Source organism: Hemitrygon akajei, chromosome 5 (assembly GCF_048418815.1).
Source record: "Hemitrygon akajei chromosome 5, sHemAka1.3, whole genome shotgun sequence".
Lineage (NCBI taxonomy): Eukaryota > Metazoa > Chordata > Chondrichthyes > Myliobatiformes > Dasyatidae > Hemitrygon > Hemitrygon akajei.
In genome coordinates this window covers 68,214,487-68,232,285 of record NC_133128.1, presented here as the reverse complement: position 1 = coordinate 68,232,285, position 17,799 = coordinate 68,214,487, and the positions used below count along the sequence as shown (strand labels likewise).

The 17,799-nt window shown below is 39.8% G+C and overlaps 1 protein-coding gene across 1 annotated transcript in view; it reads left to right on the top strand.

The window, feature by feature from the left end:
• The window catches only part of LOC140727211 (cilia- and flagella-associated protein 47-like), a 596,979-nt gene that overhangs the window by 427,780 nt on the left and 151,400 nt on the right, over positions 1-17,799 (top strand). Inside the window, exon 50 of the mRNA XM_073044476.1 lies at positions 8,003-8,178. Coding sequence (XP_072900577.1) covers positions 8,003-8,178 — 176 coding nt within the window. The remainder of the gene's footprint in view (positions 1-8,002; positions 8,179-17,799) is intronic.

The following is a 17,799-nucleotide window of genomic DNA, read 5'->3' as shown; positions in this document are numbered from 1 at the left end:
GAAATCATGTTGAACCTTTATAAAACTTGGATACAGCCTTAACTGGAGTATTGTGTCATTGTGTAATGATTTGATCTGTATGAACAGTAGATGAGACAAGCTTCTTATTGTATCTCAGTACATATGACAATAATAAAACAATGCCAATTCCAGTACCAATTTCAATTTCTGGCCACTGCATTATTGGTGGAATGTGAACATTTTAGATTGGATACATGCTGTAAGTGAATGGTTCCTAGTATAAAGGACTATATTTATAAGGAAAAGGTCTTCTTTTCAAATGTTTTTATTTTTGAATTAGAGAAGGCAGAGGAAGATTTGGTAGAAGAATTTAAAATAATGAGGGTTATGAGCAGACTAGACTGAGAGAAGTAGTTTCCTTTGATAGGATGCTTGAGGATGAGAAGTCAATAGGTTTCAATCGGTATATTTAATGCCAGAGAAATGTATACAATATACGTTCTGAAATTCTTTTTCTTCACAAACATCCATGAAAACAGAGGAATGAATGACAGTTAAATGTTAGAACACCAAAGACCCCCCAGCTCCTCCACCCACACATAAGCATCAAAGTGACAACCCCCTCCCCCACCAGCAAAAAAGCATTAGCACCCCCACCGAGCACTCACGTGTGCAGCAAAGCATCAATAAAGACACAGATTTGCAGTACCCCAAAGACTACACTTTCACCCAGTAATCCAATATACCACAGGCTCTGTCTCTCCCTAATAAGGGAAAATGAGGTGTCCTGTTTCACAGTGAGAGGGGGTACATAACAAAACAATTTGCTGATTTATGATGTTAAAGTCCATTGCCTCACTTCTTCTGAGCTCTGTGTCCAAAGAACTTGAGTCTCTGGGCACACAGCCAGCAGCCAGCTTGCTGCTTTCGATCTTCCGTCTCCCATGACACACCAGTTTTCTGAGGCAGCCCCGACCTCGACTCCACCCTCCTCCAGAGCCATGAAAAACTGGCACCCTGAAGGCGTGCTAATCTTCTAGGCCGCATCCTTGGCAAATGGGAGAAAAAGCCAGTCATGAGACCCCGAAAGTGGATCCCATTTCTGCAAAGAACCGAAGTCAACGTGTAACTCCAGGTCAGGGTCTTAAAAAAACCCTGAAAGGGAAAAATAGAGATATTAAAGATAGAAATAGAGCTGTTTCCAAAGAAGCAAGCAAAGGAATCACCATTAGGCACCATCGTCCTCCTAAGTCACAAGGTATTGGGGAAATTAACAAAGAGAAATGCAAGGGAACATCTTTATGCAAGATATGGTTGGAATCTGAGGTACACTGTTCATGGATGTGATAGAGACAGACTCCATTGTGGATTTGAAGTAGTAATTAGGTAAATATAAGGCAAAAATGAGTGCAAGGCTATAGAGAAAAGACCAGGGAGTTGAACTAGTGTGTTGCTCTGGTGGAGAGTTGTACAGACAAAAAAAAGCTAAATGGCATTTTCCTGTGCTGCTACCAATCTATGATGAAATTTTCATCATTGTGATGATATTGCAATATTATTACAGTGCATTGATTTGTAAAATTAACCTTTGTTCACAAGAAGCTTTATCATGTTTATTTTCCTCAAGTACCCTTTCTGAATGGACTTTTCTAGAATACATCTGATGATAAAATGCAAGGTTAGCAATCTTATAAATTTGCAACTCCATGGATTCTTAACTTTTGATTGATAGTTGACTGGAAGTGAATCAGTGATGTATAAAGAAAATAAGGGAAGTGTAGCAACATAAAAATTCATTACAACTGAATCAGAAAGAAGGATGCTGACATTAGAATTTTGGAATATTTTTATGATCAATTACATTCTTAAAAGTGTTGTATTTTGGTAAGCAATGGCTATTTTATCAGAAATTATAAGTAATTTGGCTCATAGGTATAATATGTTTCAATATGTTTCCAAGAAAAAAATGTTGATTGTAGCGTGTAATTTTGAGCCACTTTGTCACAAGTATGTTAATGTCATCCTTATAATTTCTATATTTCTCATCCTTCTCCAGATTCATGTACTTCATGGTGAAAAAATACCTTTTGAATAATATTAAGAACTTTGAAATCATTAATTCAATTTCCTTGTGGCAGCGTTAAATCCATTTCCTTCAGTTAAACTCTGTGTAATCCAATGCTTTTAAATCAATGGGATTTCACTGCACAGTTCTTTTTTGCTTGCAGCAGCAGATCAAGTCAAATATTTTCATTTTAGTTATATATCTCTATGTAATAGCTGAATTTAATGCAGGAAGTTTCTGATAGGTGAGCTATTCATGTAATTATTAAAACCAAAACATCTGACAGTGCAGAGCATGTCAGCTAATATCTGGAAAAAGTAGAAAAAAGTTTCAGCAATGAGTTTTTAAAGCACCTTTTGACAGAAAGAAACTTGTAAGAACAAAGCAAAACAAACAAGAAATGGAATAGTGAATATGAATAAAAGATAAAGAGATTTTTATAGAGGATAGTAAAAGGAGAACATTAAGTCAAACACAGAGAAAAATGGAAAGTTTTGGTGAGGAAATTTTGAAACCCGAGTTTTAGAGAGAATGATGTGGCTATTATTGATGCAAAAGAGCAAAGAAAAGTTAGATACAACAGAGGAAAATGTCATGCAGTTCATTTCAGCTATTTGGGGTGAGGGTATTATGGTAGAGATGCAGCAAAAATGAGATTTAGATTTCAAGATTAAAAATTGAGGCACTGTTCAATTAATTGAGCAAGATAGAATGGTAATGATGAATTCAGTGTAGGATAGAATAATACTGGGATGAGCTTAAAAATGAAAACAGGAATGAGAGGCTTGTTGGAAGAGGACTGAAATAGTTGATTCTAAATGGAAGAGTGTTTTAACACCTATTCTTTTCAATTTTCTTCCAAAATAGGGATTTTTTTACCTTTTTTCATAATAACATCTTTTGAAAGTCATGCATTCCCACAAAAAAAATCTCACCAACACCGTGGAAACACAGATCTCAGATTTTCATTCCCTAATAATAAAAGACTGTATGTACCCATATATGCCAATTTACTAGTTTTCTATCCCTCTTGCAAACAAACTAGTTTAACAGCAGAAGGGAACCAGAGCACCAGGTCAGAAAGTTGGGGGGTGGGGTGGGCAGACAGGGAAGTAGATAATCAGAGACAATGAAAACGGACAAGAGCGAAGTAATAGTTACTATGGGACAGATAGCTTGAAGTGTGTGTATTAATGCTAGGAGTATTATGGATAAAGGTGTTGAACTTAGAGCATGGATCATTACATAGAACTATGATGTTGTGGTAATTGCAGAGCCTTGGTTGAAAGAGGGACAGAAATCGGTTATTACTGCTCCAGGGTTTTGGTGTTTTAGAAAAGATAGGGAGCCAAGAAGGTGGAGGAGTTGCACTACTAATCAGGGACAATATCACAGCTGCACACAGAGGAGACATAACAGAGGGCTCATCTGCTGAGTATGTATTGGTAGAACTAAAAATGGGAATTGTGATAGGATTTTACTATAGACTCCCCTAACAGCCACCGAGACATTGGGTAACAAACACGCAGGCAGATTAAGGAGAGGTAAAAACAATAGAGTTGTAGTCATGAACTTCAACTTCCCTAATATAAACTGAAACCTTCTGAATATAAGAGGTTTAGATGGGGCAGAGTTTGTTAGATGCACCCAGGAGGGTTCCTTAGATCAATATGTACTATAGATAGTCCAACAAGAAAAGGAACCATATTGCTTCTGGTGTTGGATAATGAGCTTGGCCAGGTGACCAACCTTTCAGTGGGTGAACTTAGGGAACAGTGACCACAACTCCTTAAATTTTAAGATAGCTCTAGATAGGATAAGCATGGACCTTGTGGAGATTATTAAATTGGAGCAGGGCACATTATAGGAGCTTTAGGCAGGAATTAGGGAGAGTTAATTGGGACCGTTGTTTTTGGGCAAGTCTTCATCTGACATGTGGAGGGTGTTTAAAGACCACCTACACAGAGTACAGGATAGGTATAATCCAGTCAGAAAGAAGGACAAGGATGGCAAGGTAAGAGAACTTTGGATGTTGACAGAGGTGATCAATTTAGTCCAGAAGAAAAATAGAAATCTTAGGAAACTAGAATTAAATAGAGCCTTTGACGATTATATAGAAGTCAGAAAGGAACTCAAGAAGGGAATTAAGCTTGGAGGAGCCTTGAAAAATTCTTGGCAAATAGGATTAAAGACAATCCCAAGACATTCTATACATACATCAAGAGCAAGAGGATAACTAGGCAAATGAAAGGACCACTTGAGGATAAAGGGGGAATATTTACTTGGATGTGGAGGATGTGGGTGAGGTCCTTAATGAATACTTTACATCAGTATGTATCAAGGAAAAGGAGGATAGAGAGACCAATATCTTCATGTCCTGCCTAGCCACAGGTGAGGTTCTGGAGGACTGGTGAGTAGCTAATATTGTTCCAGGGATAATCCTGGAAACTATAGGTCAGTGAGTTGCACATCTGTAGTAAGGAAGTTACTGGAGATAATTCTTAGGGATTGTATTTATAAGCATTTTGGAAACCATGGTCTAATTAGGGAGAACCAGCATGGCTTTCTGTGAGGCAAGTCATATCTTATTAACTTGAGTTTTTTGACGAGTTGACAAGGGTGGGTGACTGATACAGGTAGAGCTGTAGTTGTTGTCTACTTGGATTTTAGTAAGGCATTTGACAAGCTTCCTCATGGAAGGCTCATTCAAAAGATTAAGGTGCATGGGGTCCATGGTGAATTGTCAGAACTGGCTTGCCAATAGAGGACAGAGGGCAGTCATTTAAAGGACTTATTCTAGCTGGAGGTCTGAAGGTCTATGATTAGTGGTGTTCCCCAGAGATCTATACTGGGATCTCTGCTGTTTCTTATAAATGACCTGGATGAAAATGTAGATGGTAGGTTAGTAAGTTTGCAGATGACACAAAAATTGGTGGTGTTGTGGATAGCGTAGAAGACCGGCAAAGAATACAATGGGATATAGATCATAAACAGTGCTTATCAGAAGTGTTCATCCACATACCCCCCCTGGAAGTTTTTATGTTTTATTGTTTTACAACATTGAATCACAGTGGATTTAATTTGGGTATATGGCACTGATCAACAGAAAAAGACTCTTTCATGTCAAAGTGAAAACAGGGGTGGGGGGTGAGAGAGGGAAGGGGGTTAGAGAGAGAGAGAGGGGGTGTAAAGAGAGGGGTGTAGAGAGAGAGAGTGGGGTCTAGAGAGAAAGGGGTGTAAAGAGAGGGGGTGTAGAGAGAGAGAGAGAGGGGTTAACAGAGGGAAAGGGGGTGTAGAGGGAGAGAGGAGGGTAGAGAGGGAGGTAGAGAGAAGGGTGGGTGTAGAGATAGGGGTGTTAGAGAGAGACGGGGTAGCAAGAGGGAGAGAGACGGGGTAACAAGAGGGAGTTCAGAGGTGGAGGGGGTAGAGATTCGGGGGGTTCAGAGGTGGAGCGGGTAGAGAGTGGGGGGGTTCAGAGGTAAAGGGGTAGAGAGCGGGGGTTCAGAGGTGGAGGGTGTTGTAATGTGAGTATTATTAAAAGTAAGTTAATACTAATCGGGGAGCTGTTGGTAACAAGAGGCGGGATCCGGGTTTGGCGGGGTTTTTACTCCCAGTATGCATTGTATATAGTTCCACCACCCATGCCGCATGAGGTACCTGAAAGCCTCTGTATTGTAAATATCATTTGCCGTCCCAGATAAAGATGGTTTTTTGGCCATAAAATTGTCAAGTGGTCTTTTGTAAAGTAGAAGTTACCACAAAGGGGGTATAGAGTGGGGAGGTTCAGAGGTGGAGGGGGTGGAGAGTGAAGGGGTTCAGAGGTGGAGGGGGTAGAGAGCAGGTGGGTCAGAGCGGGTAAAGAACTGTGGAGCAGAGGCGGAGGTGTAGAGAGGGGGATAAAGAGATAGAAAGGGAGGTAGAAGGAGAGGGAGAGAGGGATAGAAGGCGAGGGAAAGAGAGGTAGAGAGAGAGAGATAGAAGTAGGGAGGAGGGAGAGAGAGGGAGGTAAAGGTAGAGGGGTGGAGAGGTAGAGAGGAAAGGGAGAGGTAGAGCTGGAGGTAGAGAAAGAGGTAGTGAGAGAGACAGGTGGAAACAGGTAGTGAGAGGGAGAGATAGAGTCGAGATAGAATTAGAGAGAGACAGAAGTAGAGAGAGAGGTGGGGTGGGGTAGAGGGGTAGATGTAGGGGGAAGAGGTGGAGAGGAGAGGTAGAGGGGAGAGAAAGGGGAGAATGAGAAATGGGGAGAGAGGTAGAGAGAGAAAGTCAAGGGAGATGTGTAGAGAGAGAGGTTGAGGGAGATGTAGAGAGGTAGAGAGAGAGGGGAGTAGAGCAAAAGGTAGGGAGAGAGGGTGGGTTAGAGAGAGGGGTACAGGTAGAGAGAGGTAGATAGAGGTAGAGGTGGAGTGAGAAGTAGAGTTGGAGAGAGGGAGAGGTAGAGAGGCAAAGAGAGGTTGAGAGGAAATTTGGTAGAGAGAGAGATAGGAGAGAGGAGAGAGAGAGAGAGAGAGAGGGAAAGAGCACATAAGCAGCAGGTTTAAATCTAATGACGTTATCACTTTCAGTCTTTTATACACAACTATTATTTCTTTATTTATCTAATTGAATAGATTTGCTGCACATATTGCAAAAAGTTTGTTTGATCTGATAGCCAGTGTTGAAATGTGGTTGTAGGGTCAGTAATTATGCATTTTCCTACAAACCTTATGTTTTGATTTGTGTCTATATGACAGAGTCCACCTATCAGGCAAAGAGGATGGCCTTCCCAAATAGGGGTGTCTGGAACAGGGGAACATAGTTTTGAGATATTTTTCATTTATGATAGAGTTGAGCAGAAATTTCTTTTCTCAGGGGGCTGTGACCGTATTTCTATTGTTTCTAACCTTCCTCAGGTGATCAGTGAAGCCATCATTTACACTCTCAACACAACTTTGGTCATGCTACCTTCTGGAAAAGACAAGTATTAGAGATGAAAGCCAGAATCAAATTTTTTTAGAAGTAACAAATTTCTTTTCCCACTTGCACAAGCAATGAAACATGTTCCAGAAAACCATAGTTTGTAACATCATAAAGCAAACTATCAATTGCAACTGATAATTCAAAACATTCTTAGACCCCAAAAACTTATGTTGTCCCATTTTATCATACCATGTTGCATGTTGAGTAAATTGTGCTTGTTTGGCTTCCAAGAACATTTTGGAGCCCTTTTTAATGCAGTAAAATAAATTTCTCACTTTATCCGGCCCCTCCCCTCCTATATTCGACCACCCCCATCTGGTTCATAAAATTACCAACATGTAGTAAAATGCATGATAAAAAAGATGGTAAATATGTAAAAAACTGGTGTCAATTGAAATGTTGAAACAACTCTGGTTTCTAGTCATAACTTTGGATATTCTTAAATGCTTGAACATTATGACCTGGTAGCAGCATGCAGTTTTTGTGTTTTGATGAGCTTTATGTGGGGATTCAAATGTAGCAGTGGTTCATGCATTAATCTGCTCTAATCTACACAATTTGGTAAATTGCTTCAGCAAACAACCATAAGGAGAACTGCCTAACAGCTAACTGACTGTTAACTTGCAAATCTTGTACTATCCAATTTAAATATCCTAATTGTCCACACCAAATCCAATAATTTTCTCAGTTCAGTTCATTAATAATTCTTTCTCTGAAACTATTGTATATAGTTCATTGAATGAAAAATGCTAACCTTGCTAACTAAATCATGTCAGTTGTGTCATACCATTTAGTTTTACTGTGTGACTAATTATTTTTTCCAGATCTCTATTATTAACTAATATTTGATACACCACAGTTGTTAGATTGCATCTATGTCAGTCTGTACATTTTAGATTAAGTTTGAATTATCTGCCCTTTCAATTTGTAGAAATTAGTTGCTGAATAATATGTTAATATATAGCATTTTTCCAGGTTTATGAAATGCTGAAAATAATAATGTGTTAATCCGATACCTAGGATTCTATTGATGTGAAGATTATGATAAGTAATCCTGTTAATGAACCTTTGACACTTGATGTTATGCTGAATGGAGATGGAATTACAGGAGACACTTGTTTGGTAATTAAACCGAAAGAAGTTGCTGCCTATGTGGCTAGATTCACTCCAAGCATTGTTGGTAAAAGTATTGGAAGGTAAGATAAGTTACAAAATACTGTATATTGGGAGACAGTATTTCTTTAAAATGGTGAAGTTATTTTTATCAACGGATCTGAAGATTGCTAATGCAGATTTTGTAGTCAGTAGCAAACCTCTCGGTCAGGGGTTCCCAACCTGTTTGTGCTATGAACCCAATGCCATCAAGCAAGCGGTCTGTTGACGCCGGGTTGGGAACCCCTGCTCTAAGTTCATGGTTCTAAAATATCTTTATTAATTTGTATAGATTTCCCAGTACCAATATGCTCCTATTCTGGCCAGCTCCTCAATAGTGAGGCCCTAGGCAACCTCAGACTCTTCCAGAGTCTCGTATGTAGTAACATTACCACTAAGTAAAGAATTAGAGCAGGCTGAAACCAAGAAGCCCGAAGAAAAATCTATAGCAGCTATCTGTGAAATTTGTCAAATCAACAAATGCTTCTTAATTGCAATAATTATGATATTGAAAACACAAAATACAATAAAATTTTCCTCTTTCTATGTTATTTAGAAGTTTGGAATTTATTTTAAAAACAAGGAATGAAATATATATCTATTGAATGAGATTTTTTGCACATGCTAGGAAAAATGATAATGCTTTGTAGCTGGTGAGTTGGGATCCAAGCAGTTCTGGAGTGACAATGGACAGATAAAATCTGGAAAAATCAACAACAATGGAAATTTGACTCTAACTCATTTGCATTCAGTATTATAGGCTGTACTTGGAAAGTTCCATTGGGACAATTGCTTCAATTAAAGCTGCTGTTACCTTGGCTTTCCAGAACTTGCTGCTTAAATCAAGAGCTCTGTGCATAATGTGATGAAAGATTGAAATTGTAGGAGCTGATCACTTGACAGGAAAATCTGTCAGTAAATTTTCACATCTCATGGCCACCTTTCCACTTGCTTATTTGATCCTACTACTCTTACTGAAATGTTACTTTGACAATAAGATTATATATGCTTAATCTTAACTTTGGAGCTCTGATCTATCAGATCAGTATAAGTACTACTCATATGCTGCATTAAGCTGAGGACAAAAAACCAATCAGAATCAGGAACAGCTCCAGCAGTGTCAAGTACCACATAACAGTTACCAGCTCTAGCAACAACAAGAACTGGAGGTACAGTACCACCTTGTTTCTGACAGACTTACAGATCAATTAGAGAAAGGATTACTGTGGAGATGCAACTTGCAAGAGGCTGTTCCAGGTGCAGAGTTTGAACAGGCAGTGGATATAATACTACTACATAGAAACATAGAAACCTACAGCACAATACAGGCCCTTCGGCCCACAAAGCTGTGCCGAATATGTCCTTACCTTAGAGCTACCTAGGCTTACCCATAGTCCTCTATTTTTCTAAGCTCCATGTACCTGTCGTGTTGTCACACTGGTTTCCGAGGAGACTAAGCATCTTGTGTTATCCCGCTAAACTCCTTAAACCCATTTGGCCCAGCTTGTGTTTCCCTTACTCATCTCATTCAACTGCATTTGGTTCATATCTCTCTAAACTTTCCAATCAATGAATCTGTAAAAATGTCTTTTAAACATTGTCAACACACACAAGGTGCTGGAGGAACTCAGCAGGCCAGGCAGCATCTATGGAAAAGAGTACAGTTGACGTTTTGGGCTGAGACTCTTCATCAGGACTCTTTTGTACTCTTTTCCATAGATGTTGCCTGGCCTGCTGAGTTCCTCCACCATTTTGTGTGTGTTGACGATCTTCTCTTGTTTGCTTTTAAATGCTATGATTGTATTCATTTTCTCCACTTCTACTGACAGCTGGGACCATATCACCAGCACCCTCATTGAAAATCTTCCCTTTCAGGTTCCCTTTGCATGTTTACCCTCTCTCTTTAACCTCACACCTTCTTGTTTTAAAATCTTCTACCCTGGGTAAAAGACTGTTACCATCCACTTTATCTACAGTATGTCCCTCATGGGTTTATAAACCTTAGCAAGGTCACCATCAAGCTTCTTCAACTCCAGGGAAACCAGACCCAGCGTATTTATCTTCCTTCATAACTAAAGTCCTTCATCTTTGTGAATGTTTCTTCATTGTCTCTAGCTTCTTATTGTACAGTGATCAAAATTGCTCACAATATTCAAGATGTGGTGGCATCAATATCCTAAATCAGGAACATGAGACTGAACTACATAAAACACCACTTGAGTCCACTGTTATAGTACTGCACACAGATTTTGTCATCACAATGCCAGAAGTATGTGAAAGCTTTGGGGGATAGGGGGCGGGTACAGAAGGAACCTTAGTTGGCCAGTGGTGTAATGGTATCAGCACCTGACTTTGAGGCAAATGGTTCCACGTTCAAATCCAGCTGGCTCCTTTCACGCTTTGCATCCTTGCTGGGTTGAGCATTGAGCTAATAACTCGGCCTCATGAAGAAAAGTCAAAAGTCAAGACTAAAACCTGAACATACTTAAACAAATATATGGGATAGTCCGAAACTTGCAGGATAAAGGACCAAGAGCTGAATGTTGGCATTATTCAGAATTGCTCTTATTTGTGTTGAATTGTTTCCTTCTGTGCCCTTAACCTCCAACAATTATGTTAAGTTCGAATGCACCATTTTAAGCATTCATTACCTCCAGCATTGCTGCGAAGTATTTGCATCAAATCTTCAATGCTTTCTCAGGAACTTATCTAAACCAAGAAACATAGGGAGTAGGTGCATAGGGGCTTTACTACATCTCAATTCTCATCCAAGACACATATTGTACTCAGTTGGAAGTCTGATGCTGGTTTGTTATTCTTAGGGTGTGTAATTTCACTACATTGTTGGCAGCAGATGCTGAGGATAGTTTAGAATCAAAGTTAAAAGTAAATTTATTATCAACGTACATATGTGTCACTGTATACAACCCTGAGATTCATTTTCTTGTGGGCATACTCAATAAATCTATAGAATAATAACTGTAACAGTATCAATGAAAATCCACACCAACTTGAGTGTTCAACTAGTGTGCAAAAGACAAGAAACTGTGCAAATACAAAAAGAAAAAAAATATTGAGAACATCAGACGAAGAATCCCTGTAAGTGATCTCCATAGGTTGTGGGAACATTTCAATGATGGGACAAGTGAAGTTGAGTGAAGTTATCCCCTTTGGTTCAAGAGTCTGATGGTTGAGTGGTAATATCTGCTCTTGGACCTGGTGGTGTGAGTCCTGATGCTTCTGTACCTTCTTCCTGATGGCAGCAATGAGAAGAAAGCATGGCCAAGGTAGTGGGGGTCCCTGATGATGGGTTCTACTTTTCTCCGACATTGTTTCGTGTAGATGTGTTCAATAAAGGGGAGGTCTTTGCCCATGATGGACTGGGCCATATCCACTACTTATTGTAGGATTTTCTATTCCAGGGCATTGGTGTTTCCATACCAAACTCCAGTACATCAAAAATTGGTATCGTATGCAACTTAAGAAATGTTTTTGATTTCAAAGATAAAATCATTCAAAAAATGATCACTTTTTTCAATAACCATTCTTTACTTTCACTCTCCACTTTAAATCTAGAAGCCAATTGGCAATTCATTCTTTACTTATGCCCTGGTTCAACATACCCTGACATTCAGTTATTTATTATGGGTTAAGCATATCAACAAACAGTGAAAATCTAGGTAAATTATAGTCACCATGTGTTACCATAGTTTCTCTGTTACTTCCTCAAAAAACACAGTTAGGCTGGTCAAGTAATCTTTTCCCACTTGCAATCCATGCTGATTCTTCATTATTGTACTTTTCACTTCTGAGTAATCTTTTATTCTTCCTTTCAGGAAGAACTGCATTCATTTTCCTTATACCAATAATGAGATGGTATAAGTGCCATGATTGTAACATAAAAGATATGCAATTATGTTGTATCTCGTAATCACCGAAAGTTGTAGCAGTCCACCTCTGCACAGATTCTTCCACGAAGTTTTGAGTAGCTTTGCTACCATTGAGTCATTGCTCAGTGGGGACATCAACGAAATGTCCAATATGATTCCACAGAATAGCCAGATGTAAGTTCCTTCTCCTCTCTGTCACATTTGAGTAACATCTTGAGGATGACCACTTTCAAACACTATCTGCAAAGCTGCAGTAAATACTAGAATAAGTGCTTTGAAAATAAAGACATTTTAGTTACATAAGATGGCAGAGTGATTTGTGGTGCAAGAACAAATAGTCATCTCATGATAGCCACTCTCTTCTTGCAAGTGAGTAGAATAATATTTGGACAATGCATGTGAACAGCTGTGGTGACATATTCCTTGTATTAAAGGAGAATGTGTATTTGAATTGTCATTTATTTATCCTATTATTAGCAGTAAATAGCATACTTGTGACTATTAAACTTGCTATATTTGTGGATTTTCAGGGACTGGGCATTTGCCAGCATTTATTGCCCCAACCACTAATTGCCCTTGAGAAGGAGTTGATCGGCTTTCTTGAAAGACTGTTGTACTTCTGGTGAAGTCACTTTCTAGTGCTGTAGGGCATGAAGTTCCACAATTTAGACATAGCAAAAGATGAAGAACCAATTTTATGTTATTTAGTTCTGTCAGGATTGTGTACAACCTGGAGGAAATATGAAGATGAAGGTATTCCCATACATCTGTTGCCCTGGTCTTTGTGGTAGAAGTTGTGAGTTTAGGAGGTGCTGTTGCATTGGTCTGGATTAGCATTTTGCAGCGAACACTCACTGCAGGCAGGGAACATCAGTGGTAAAGGGGGGTGAGTGGATGATGGACAGTCAGGCAAGTGGGCTGCTTTGACCGAGATTGTTCCTTAAAGTTGATGGTGGTGCACTAATGCAAGTAAGTGGAGTTTATGTATTCTGTTGAGTTCCTACTTTGTATATGTTACTAAAGCTTTAGGGGGTCGTGGACTGGTTCTCTTGCCATAGGAAACCCAGCCTCTGACTTGCTCCTGAAGCTACTTATTGTGTACTTTGTTCTATTGAATTTCTGATCAAAGATAACCCTTAGGATGTTGATGGTGGGGATTTCACAAGGGTGGTATTAAGGAAGTCAGACATGATGCCTATCCAATTGTGCATGCAGCACTGAAGTTATGTTATTAATTTGACACCTATGAAATAGTCATATAGTTAGTACTAAAATAAACCATATTTGAACATCTTAGTAAGAGTTGATTTCTGATGCCCCTTACACTGTACCAAAGACTTGGTGGATCAGCATTTTCAGTGGGTGTTTAATGGATAAATAAAAGGGAAAAGGACTGCCATTGTTGAAAACTGAAATTAAAAACAGAAAATACTGGAAATAGCAGGTTTCTTCAGAAGCTGTGGAGAATTATGATAAATCAAAATTGACTGAAACCTTAAATCTGATTTTCTCTCTGCAGATGCTGCCAGATTTGCTGACCATTTCCAATTCTCTTTATTATTATTTGGTATTGAATAGGTGATGAAAATAAGATATGACTAAGCAATTTGACCAGGACACTGAATGCTACTTTCACTTGTTAATTTCTCTTAGCAAAACTTCACATGAAGTGGTCAGCAACACCACACATTCTTAGCAGCAGTTTTAATCTTTCACTCCCATTCTTCATCTGATTCAGTCACTACGTAATATTATAACACATCTCCTCTGCTGACAATCACACAATTAACACTTGCTTCTGCCTTAGAACAGATACAGCAACATTCTGCTGCCATATGGCTACACATAGATTGTATTTAACTGTTCTGTAAATTGATTTCACACTGGAAGCACTTCCTCCTACACCACCCACTTGCTGACAACTTGCAGTTTCTTCTGAACATTAACATTGCAAGAACCTGGATGACAAATTTTCATAAATATTTCAAACACTACATATTAATTTACCCCCCACTCAAGGTTGTGAGGTAGAGATGGGAAATAACTGGTGCAGGTGTAGCCAAGAAATTATTAACATATGCAGAATACTATCAGAAATGGAAGTGGGAGGTCTGATGGTCAAGTACTGCAGGACGTTTATCTATCTCAATGACAATTTTTTTTACTTCAATCGCATGAAGATTATTTAATGTGTTAAGACTATAAGACCATAAGACATAGGAGCCAAATTAGGCCAATCAGCCCATTGAATCTGCTCCACTATTCCATCATGGCTGATCCTGGAACCCACTCAATCTCATACACATGCCTTCTCACCATATTCTTTGATGCCCTGACTGATCAGGAAACGATCAACTTCCGTTTTAAGTATACCCACGGACTTAGCCTTCACTGCAGCCTGTGGCAGAGTATTCCACAGATTCACTACTTTCTGGGTAATAAATCCCTCAATATCTCTGTTCTAAAGGTTGTCCCTCAATTTTAAGGCTTTTCCCTCTAGTTCTGGATACCCACACCATTAGAAACATCCTCTCCACATCCTCCCTATCAAGTCCTTTCAACATTTGGTAGCTTTCAATGAGATCCACATGCTTTCTTCTAAGTTCCAGTGAGTACAAGCACAAAGCTGCCAAATGCTCCTCATATGTTAACCCATTCATTCCCAGAATCATCCTCATGAGCCTCCTCTGGACTCTCTCCAATGACAACACATCCTTTCTGAAATATGGGGCCCAAAATTTTTGACAATACTCCAAGTGCAGCTTGACTAGTGCCTTATAAAGGCTCAGCAGTATCTCCTTGTTTTTATATTCTATTCACCTTGAAATAAATGCCAACAATGGATTGCCTTCTTTACCACAGACTCAACCTAACAATTAAACTTCTGGGAGTCTTGCATGAGGACTCCTGAGTCCTCTGCACCTCTTATGTTGGAACCTTCTCCCCATTTAGATAATAGTCCACACTATTGTTCTTTTTACCAAAATGCATTATCATACATTTCCCAGCACTGTATTCCATCTGCCACTTCTTTGCCCATTCTTTTAATTTGTCTAAGTCCTGCTGCAATCGCATTCCTTTCTCGGCACTAGCTAACCCTCCACCTTTCTTTGTATCATCCGCACCTTTGCCATAAAGCCATCAATTCCATTATCCAAATCATTGACAAACAATGTGAAAAGTGGTGATCCCAATACTGACCCCTGAGGAACACCACTAGTCACTGGAGCCAACCACAAAAGACCGCTCATTGCCTCCTGCATTTCAGCCATTCCTCTATCCATGCCAGTATCTTTCCTGTAATGCCTTAGGATTTTATCTTGCTAAGTAGTCTCATGTGTGGCACCTTATCAAATGCATTCTGAAAATCCAAGTAAATGACATCCACTGCCTGGCCTTTGTCCACCCTGCTTGTTACTTTCTCGAAGAACTCTAACTGATTTGTCAGGCAAGATTCCCTTTACAGAAACCATACTGACTTTGACTTAGTTTATCATGAGTCTCTAAGCATCCTGAAACCTCATCCTTAGTAATAGACTCCAACACTTTCTCAACCACTCAGGCGAGGCTAACTGGCCTATAATTTCCTTTCTTTTGCCTTCCTGCCTTCTTAAAGGGTGGAGTGACATTTGCAATCTTCTAGTCCTCTGGGTCCATGCCAAAATCAAGTGATTTTGAAACGATCATGACCAATGCATCTGTTATCTCTTCAGCAATCTCTCTCAGGACTCTGAGATGTAGTCCATTTGGTCCAGATGACATATCCATCTTAAGGCCTTTGAGTTTGCCTGGCACTTTTTCCTTTGTAATAGCAATGGCACTCACTGCTGCTCCCTGACACTCTTGGACCTCTGGAATACTGCTCGTGTCTTTCACAGTGAAGACAGATGCAAAGTACCCATTAAGTTCATCTGCCATTTCTTTGCCCCCATTACTCCCTCAGCAGCATCATTTTCCAGTGGTCCAATATCAACTCTCACCTCCCTTTTACTCTTTATTTACTGAAAAAAAAACTTTTGGTATCCTGCTTTTTATTATTGTCTAGTTGGCCTCATATTTCATCTTTTCCCTTTTGTTGGATTTTAAAAGCTTCATAATCATCCAACTTCCCACTCACTTTTGCTACCTTGTATGCCCTTTCCTTGGCATTTATGCTGTCCTTAACTTCCCTTGTTAGCCATGGTTGCCTACCCCTGCATTTGAGAACTACATCTTCTGTGGCACATATCTATCCTGTGCCATGTGAACTACTCTCAGAAACTTCAGCCACCTCTATTCTGCCATCATCTACGCCAGTATCCTCCTTCTGGGCAAGCTCCCCTCTTTATTCCATTGCGATACTGATGCATGTGACTTATGCTTCTCCCTCTCAAACTGCTGTATGAAGTCAATCATATCATGATCACTGCCTCTTAAGGGTTTCTTTACATCAAACTCTCTAACAAGATCTGGGTTATTACACAATTATTCTGGAGTAAGCTCAAGCATAATCTGCTCTTAAAAGGCATTTCATAAGCATTCAACAAATTCCCTGTTTTGTGTTCCGTCTCCAAACTGATTTTCCCAATCCCCTTGCATATTGATGTCCCATGCTATAATTGTGTCATTACCCTTATCTTGTATCGTGCCTTTTCCAGCTCCCTTTGCAATCTCAACCCCACATCTTGGCTACTATTTGGAGCCCTATATATGACTCACATAATGGTTTTCTTACCCTTGCAATTTCTTAACTCCACCCACAAAGATTCTACATTCTCTGTCCCTATGCTACCTCTTTCTAAAGATGTAATTCCATCTCTTAGCATCAGAACCACGCCACCACCTATGCCTTCCTGCCAGTCCTTTTGATGCAAAGTATATCCTTCAATGTTAAGCTTCCAACTATGGCCTTCTTTTAGCCATGACTCAGTGATGCCCACAATGGCATACCAATCAATTTCTAATTGTAGCATAAGTTTGTCTAAATTATTCTGAATGCTACGCGCATTTAAATACACCTCCTTCAGTCCTGCATTCTTCACCCTTATGAATTTTGCCTCTGTGGTACAACTTATCTCTTTGCTCTGTCTGCAGTTGTACCCTATCATTGGCTTGTCCTTCTTTACATTCATGTTACATCCATCATCTACTTGTAAACCTGCTGGCTCATCTTCAGCTCTATTATACTGGTTCCCATCTCCTTGCCATATTAGCTTAAATCACTCCCAACAGCTCTAGTAAACCTGCCCGCAAGAATATTGGTCTCCCTCGGATTCAAATGCAACCCGTCCCTTTCGTAGACGTCCCAATTATTCAGAAATCTGAATTGCTGCCCCCTGCTCCAATTCTTCAGCTACACATTTATCTGCTACCTCATTCTATTCCTATCCTCTCTGTCACGTGGCACAGGCAGCAGTCCTGAGATTACTACCCTTGAGGTCCTGCTTCTCAGCTTCCTTCCTAACTTCCTGTATTCTTTTTTCAGGACCTCCTTTTTCTACCTTTGCTTTTGGTACCAATATGTACTTATGGCTGCTCACACCCCTCCAGTTTCAAGATATTGTGGATGCGTTCAGAAACATCGCAGACCCTGGCACCTGGGAGGCAAGCTACCATTCGTGTTTCCTTTTCTAGTCCATAGATACACCTATCTGTTCCCCTGACTATAGAATCCCCTATTATTGTTGCCATCCTCTTCAGTTCTCTACCCTGAGCTACAAGGCCAGACTCAGTACCAGAGGCACGGCCGCTGATGCTTCCTCCAGTTAGGTCATTCTCCCCCAACAGTACTCGAAA